Here is a 7457-nt window from a genome sequence, read left to right as displayed (position 1 = left end):
AAGACAGAAGAACTCTCATTTCGCAGACATTGAATGCAATAAGGCTTTTATTTACTACATGCATTCCAATGTGAGGTGTATCTTACAGTGTCACTCTCGTGGATCAGTTCCATAACATACGCAAACATGTCTCCCACACTAAGGCCACTGCAACCAAAGCCCTTGTCAAGTATAGTTGATTGTGTAGGTTATCAAATGAACACTTATTGCCTAGCAATACTCAAACGTGATTTAAGCCAAGTGAGTTTTAAGACTCAGTTGTATATAATAGCATTATACACTGCACTTAACACATTACATTTATATGACAAGTGCTTTAACCATCAACTCATGGTTATCATCTATGTGTCCTTTTGTTGTCAGTTCCACGCTATAGGATGTCCGATACAAGCCGAGGATCTGGATATGTGGACAACTGGCAGGCTGGGAAGACTGTCACAGAGTGTAATTTGCGCATGCTCGACACGGAAGACTTAAGTGACGTCACCTTCCTTGTTGGGTCAGAGAAACAGGTGGTCCGAGCTCACCGCTACGTTCTTGTCAGTCGCAGCTGTGTCTTCCATGCCATGTTCTGTGGCCCCCTGGCGGAGACAGGGGAGGTAATCATCTCTGACATTGAGGCAGACATCTTCAAAGAGTTCTTAAGGTGAGGTTTTACAAATCATCCATTATCCAATGAAGATAACACCTTTAGTAATCAATACTGAGTTTATACCAATGTCTGGAAGTCGCTGGGCAGACAGATGGCTCCTACTCTATACTATGTCCGCATGTCTTTCATCAAGTTGGTTCTGCGGGGAAGCATAGCACTATTTGTTGTATATGATGCTGACCTGAAAAGTGAGAAGAAGGAATATTACATGGGTTAACTTCTACAAGTAACTACAACTATACATGTCTGAACAAGTGAACATTTACAACAGACAACCCAACATGATTGTGCTATTTCGATTTGACCTAGCTGATAAATCTCACCAAACCTTTGTTTTAAGCAATCTCAACATTGTTCCAATATTTTATTGTAGGTATGTGTACACAGACAAGGCCACTATCAATGCTGAAACAGTCACAGGACTAATGTACACCTCCAGGAAATTTTCTCTGGATGCATTGTTCAATCTGTGTGTAACGTTCCTGGAACAGTCCCTGTCAGAAGACAATGTCTGCCAGATCCTGGAGGAGTGTCATGGTTACGGGGAGCTGGACCTGAAACAGAAGGCGTTGAAGCTTCTTACACAAGGAGGGAAGAAAGTCATCCAATCTCCCGGGTTTGTGAAACTTTGCTCCGATTGTATGAATAAGTTTGTTAGGTCAGACGGTTTATATTTGAAAGAGGAAGACGTATTTGACGCAGTGCTGTCCTGGACAAAGGAAAGATGCCGGAAGGAAGGTGGGAGTGACACGCCTGAGAACATACGGAGACTCATGGGAGATATGAGGTATGAGATCCGGTTTACCAGCATCCCCCTGGAGTATCTGGTGAAGGTTGTAGGGAGATCAGGTGTGCTGACAGGGGATGAGAGATTACGAATAATGGACAGAGCTATGGACTCAAATGTTGACATATCTCCGTTTAAACATTCACATAGAAAGGCTGACAGTATTATTCACGGGCAACGGAAGGCATCCTGTGCAAGTGTCAATAGGTTTTCCTCTTTGAGTCCCTTTTCGATGTCGGCTAATGGGGATAATGCTATCGCCTTCTCACCTAATCAGAGCATTTTCCTACAAGGTTGTCAACTGTATAGTAGAAATGATGATACATATAAACTGACAATCAGAGTGTATGACGCCAATAACGTGCTGATTGATGAACTGTTCCAGAACACCAGGATGACGCTTAATGGCAGGAAGATTTTGAATGACGTCCTGTTTCCGAGATATCTGTCCCTCACAGCAGGTGCGACCTATACTCTGTGTGTGAACATGGAGGGACCTCACACCATCTGTGGTGTGGGAGGAAAGGATACAGTAACAGTAGATGGAGTACAGTTCACATTTACAGACTCTCCAATGTCAACTACAGACACATCAACAACTAGGGGACAGATACCTGGCTTGATATTCAGTCTCCCGTCATAGGGAGTGTATCAGGTGTGCCTTGCTGTGACGCTGTGGTAGAATCTGATTTCATTCAATCACCCCCATTAAGCAAGTAAATTGCTCATATTTCTATACACAGAGGATTAACGTGAAGGGATCATGGTGTTTTAATCCAGTTGGACGTGGGTATAGACGGGAGTTCAAGGTACACCACAGCCAAGTCTTATAGATATAAACTGTCAGATATATGTAAAACTACCGGTCTATATACAGCCAGTTCTTATAAACATAAACTGTTAGTTATATGTAAAGCTACTGGTCTATATACAGCCATTGGACGAGTAGACGAAGACAAGAACATTGGGACCCCAACCTGTAAAACATTGCAGCCTTCTGTTCAGCAAGAGCAGAGCTGTTTCCCTTTTTATAGGTTTTACGGCACGTGAGTTTGACCTTGTATTTTCTGATATTCATTGGTCACTTTACAGTTTTCATTTATGTGTGTCATTAATTATACTGTCACGACGTTGACAGTAACCTCCACGGAAGAAAGCAAAGCAACAAAGTAGGAGCCTGAGAAGAGCGATATCTTCATCCAGCATCTAGACATGTGTTTTGTTGAACATCTGTGTAAACAACTAAGTTCCTTTAAGGTTCCAGTGTCGAACAATTGTAGGACTCTTTTACAGAATCGAATGATTATAAAGAAGAGGATGTAAGCCTAGATTTGTTTCAGTCAAAAGGTGTAAATTGTTAGATTGGCATATTGGTGAAGATGACATAACCTCAGCCGTAACAGGTTACGTTATAACACAGCTTGTGGACTTGATGGAATATTCACTGAGTACATCAAGTCTAGTGTCAAGGTAAAGATGCCTGTATACCTGAAGTTATTTAATCTTTTCGTAAATTGTGGTACTTAACCTGAATCATGGCTTGCTAGCAGTGAGGCCTGTTTTGGGTTAATTTAACTATAGTATTGTGGGACATGGGTTTGACCTTGCATCATCTGATATTCATTGGTCACGTTACAGTTTTCATTTATGTGTGTCATTAATTATACTGAGAGCACTGGACACGAACACGATGTTGAGAGTAACTTCCACGGAAGAAAGCGAAACAACAAAGTAGGAGCCTAAGTAAGAGCGATATCTTCATCCAGCATCTGGACATGTGTTTTGTTGAACATCTGTTTAAAAGGTATAATCACATGAAATCCAACTGGCTTACAATGTACCATATATATTAAGCTCACCCATAATGCAGACTACGTTACATGTGAGTCAATTGATAAAATCCAATTGACATTACTTCCATGTTTCTGAAAACATGTCAGAGAGATGAATGTTGATATATATTTTGAAATGAATGTTCCTTAACGTTCCTAAACACTAAGCTCATTCTTCCTATAGTATTTGCCTGCACTGCTTCCAACATAATGACGTCTGCAGTTTGCTATTTTGTTCGTGGTTTGGATTCGTGACTGATGCTTCAGTGCAAGAAGGTCGTGACGTAAGTTTTCCCCAAGTCACTCACAATAGCTGAGGTAATAGATTTCCTGGTCCCTGTTTTATTAATCATTTTCTTCCTGGATATACATCTGAATTAGATATATCATAATAGTGCTGTGTGATCCTGTGTGTGTACTGCTTGTCAATAAACTGGGACAGTTCACTGCACGGCCTCAGTTGTAAATGTATTGCAACTGTGGTAAGTTAAACATCTTCCAACAAGTTTCTTGATCAACAAAGACATATAGTTTATTTTACGCTGTGTGATTAACCCTTCTCAGTTTTCTTTGAGTGGACACATTTGCTGTCTGTTAGATCAGATACATCGATGTTGCCTTTGCAGAGAATAGAGGAGGCCGATGTAAGTGAGCTTCTTTTCAAGGCATGCATTATGTACCTGTGCCGTATTCATGTATATGGGTATCCCAATCTCCGTTTGTGCCTGAATTCGCTCTGTTGTGTTCCTTCCCTCTGTATACAGTTATAAATAATTTGCTTACGTGGCATTTGATGGGCTTACCAAGCAAACCTTCTTTCGAACTATGTCTCCACAAATTTAAAACATGGGACACTCCCACTGACGGACTAGGGGCGGTCGGGTAGCCTAGTGGTTAAAGCGTTCGCTCGACACGCCGAAGACCCGGGTTCGATTCCCGACATGGGTACAATGTGTGAAGCCCATTTCTGGTGTCCCCCGCCGTGATATTGCTGGAATATTGCTAAAAGCGGCGTAAAACCATACTCACTCACACTCACTCACTGACGGACTCCTGTTTCCAGATTGGCCTTTAAGAGAAAGGGAGGGGCTTGTATTGCATTATTGCGATCAACGATGTCTCTGTTTGTATGTTTGTTTGTTTGTTGTTTAAAGCCGCACTCAGCAATATGACAGCGATCTGTAAATAGTCGATTCTGAACCAGGCAATCAGGCTATTGACGTCATAAGCTTCGATCTACGCAATATGGATACCATGACATGCATCAACCAAGTCAGCGGGTTTGACCACCTGACTCCGTTAGTCGCCTCGTACAACAAGCACAGAAGCGTAAGCAATGGTTGATGAAGAGCAATTCTCACCAGATCTTCACGGGTCAAACGATGTCACTGATTCGTATTGCTGTCTACAGTTTTTTGTGTATTAACTTTTATTATTATAAGTTATTATTGTTGATTTACCTACTTATAGGACGTGACTTTATTATGGGTTTTTTTGCGTTTATGGGGGTATAAACGTCAAACCCGGCGTGCACTAACTCACTCAGGCACGCCGCCACTCATTCAGTCACAAAACCACTATCTCAAGGTCGACATATTTCTGAAGGATCCTGACACGATTCAGTACCGGTAGACATTGAAGGGAAATCAACATGTTTTCTCCCATACGTTTCCTTGACACACAAATATTGACGACGGCAGTATTGGACCTGTTTCCTGTGATCGTTGTCAGACATCTACCACAGGGATCGAGTGCTCTGTATGGCTGATTGTGTACAGTACCATGAGGGGGCCGCAGCCAGACTTGCATTTATACTGGCCACGGTGATATAACAGGAATAATGCTCCTTGAGGCATAAAACAACAGTCACTCACTCACTCACTCACTCACTCACTCAAGTGAAGTTAAACCCTATAAACCTGGGAATATCCTGACCAACTTACATCTACATAGTGTTTGTTGTATTCTCTGTAATTGAAATCAACGCGAACTTCTTGCCAATGGGTCAAACAGTATGAAGCAAGCCTCCTATACTAAGTGTGATTTTCAGCAGGTAAGTTTACAATATATCTGGATAAGCACCACATGGTTCTACAAATATGCCAACCTAAACACAAAGCCTAGTCATATTTGACAACAAGAGAGATTTAAAACATGAGACTTTGTTGTACATATAATGACAACCTAAGTAAAAAACGTGCGGATTTCAAGTAAGTATACATCTCCCCAACAACCTATGAGTGTCTAAAGAGACGACTGAATGTGACAGGCTCGGTGACTTGGTTGATTGCATGTCATCGTATTCCAATAGCGCACGTTTGATTTCAAACATTCAGTAACATTGTTTTATATCACGTCAACGTCAGAGATTAACCAGTCTCGACCATACGCCGAAACAGTCACCACTGGACAAAAAATGCCAAAGTAGTGGTGAATATTATATGAATGGACCACTGAAAACCAATGATAAGGCACAGGAGTCCGTATCTAAAAATAGACGCCCTCATACATATTCATGACCTGGACTAACACATGACGTCCTAGACATAGACTGAACACTAAGAGGCGGAAGGGACGTGCACTTTCATCAAACATCTCAGCTGTTCTTGAGTAAATGTGTATGGAAGCCCTATACAGCATTACAATTATTGTTCGAATATATATTTCAATGATAAAAACACACCAGTAACATAAGAGTGACTGAGTGAGTGTATGTTTTTCACATGGCACCCGGCAACATTACATTCACGATGACCTGTCTGTACTCGAGTCGGCTGAGGGCAGACTGGTGACTTAGAGAAAGGGCAACAATCAACGCCATCAGGGCAGGATGACACACAGTTAACCAGGTCAATGAGTCCAGACACCCGGTGCTCATTTAAGTCTCGTACTATAGGCGTGATGTCAAATGAGGCAGAATAAAATAACGTATGAATTAAAGTTGAAAGGATTTTCAACACAAATGTAAAAGATGTGCTGAAATATTGTCCAATAAATTCTTCTTTTAAAAGGGATTTATCTATAAACTTATAATTGCTGACAGTGCTGATTGGATTTACACCTCGGAAACACCAAAGATCGGAAACGTATAATGAACTCTTCATTTAGTGGATATTTCATATGAATATGGAAAGGGTTTTGTGGCTATATTTGTGTATTAAAATGGTAAAATGATATCTACTTTTCAAAGAAAAATGGGCCTGAAATTTTCAAACAGGTGATAAGATACGGACGTGCTCGGCTACTTGCAGCCTCTGTCTGGAGGAAGATATGAAGAGACCTGGAGAGTGAGTGAGTGAGTATGGTTTTACGCCGCTGTTAGCAATATTCAAGCAGCAACACGTCGGGGGACACCAGCAATGGGCTTCACGCTTTGTACCAATGTGGGGAATCGAACCCGGGTCTTCGGCGTGACGAGCGAACGCTTTAACCACTTGGCTACCCACCGCCCCGAGAGGAGACCTGAAGAAAGTCATGTAACCTAAGGGTATTTATCGGTTCACGTGTGCTGGCAAATGGCGCAGTTTTTCAAATTGCTCAAACGTTACACTGCATCACAAAACATTTGACAGTTGTACAAACGGTGCACATACACACCCAAATGTATTCCTAGCAGGCCCACATTTCCAGTCCCACTGACAGAGCTGTCTGCACTGACAACAAACACTTGCCTATGCTTGATGACCGCCTCCGTGGTCTAGTGGTAGAGCGTCCACCCGGAGAGCGGAAGCTCTGGGGTTCGATCCTCGGCCGCGTCATACCAAAAGTTGATATTTGTTGTTACCATGTCTGGCGCTCGGCATCAGGGGTCTAAAACAAGGGTTCTTCGGCTCGGAGTCGGTAAACTGGGTCTGAGTGGGCTATTCATGTTAAATGATTTATAGCACTATAAAATCGGCATTAGTCCGGACTAGTACGAGCAGACAGACACACGAACGCACGCACGCACGCACGCACGCACGCACGCACGCACACACACACACACACACGCGCGCGCGCGCGCGCGCGCGTCACTTGGACTGCAAAACATTTTAATTTGTAAACATGAGGCCACACACTATTCTCCTGGTATATTCTGTAAAATTTTCTTTGTTTTATTTCTTAGGAAAACCAGCCTGTGTCCGTCCTAAGAAAGCAAGCTGGGTTCAACTGTTTTTGTACACACAGTTTGGCGAACAATGATGGG

The 7457-nt window shown here is 42.3% G+C and overlaps 1 protein-coding gene across 2 annotated transcripts; it reads left to right on the top strand.

Moving 5' to 3' along the window:
- On the top strand, positions 1 to 3705 carry LOC124123670 (BTB/POZ domain-containing protein 6-like). Of its 2 annotated transcripts, XM_048388915.1 has the most exons (3): positions 1 to 646; positions 1026 to 1439; positions 1825 to 1911. In XM_048388915.1, exons 1-3 carry the CDS (start codon positions 378 to 380, stop codon positions 1835 to 1837), a joined length of 696 nt encoding a protein of 231 aa, XP_048244872.1. In that variant the 5' UTR covers positions 1 to 377; the 3' UTR covers positions 1838 to 1911. The 2 variants fall into 2 exon arrangements, with proteins under 2 accessions (XP_048244872.1, XP_046342788.2); XM_046486832.2 differs by having other exon boundaries at positions 1026 to 3705.
- Positions 3706 to 7457: the final 3752 nt, after the last annotated feature.

Source organism: Haliotis rufescens, unplaced genomic scaffold (genome assembly GCF_023055435.1).
Source record: "Haliotis rufescens isolate VD_foot unplaced genomic scaffold, xgHalRufe1.0.p SCAF_8, whole genome shotgun sequence".
NCBI lineage: Eukaryota > Metazoa > Mollusca > Gastropoda > Lepetellida > Haliotidae > Haliotis > Haliotis rufescens.
The sequence above is the reverse complement of the archived record's forward strand: the minus strand, read 5'-3'. Positions and strand labels throughout refer to the sequence as shown.

What these genes read in the sequence shown, in the direction of transcription:
- LOC124123670 (XM_046486832.2), top strand. Translation starts at nt 378, where the DNA reads ATGTCCGATACAAGCCGAGGATCTGGATATGTGGACAACTGGCAGGCT. An exon ending in ATCTTCAAAGAGTTCTTAAG is followed by an intron (nt 647 to 1,025) that starts GTGAGGTTTTAC and finishes ATTTTATTGTAG; the next exon opens with GTATGTGTACACAGACAAGG.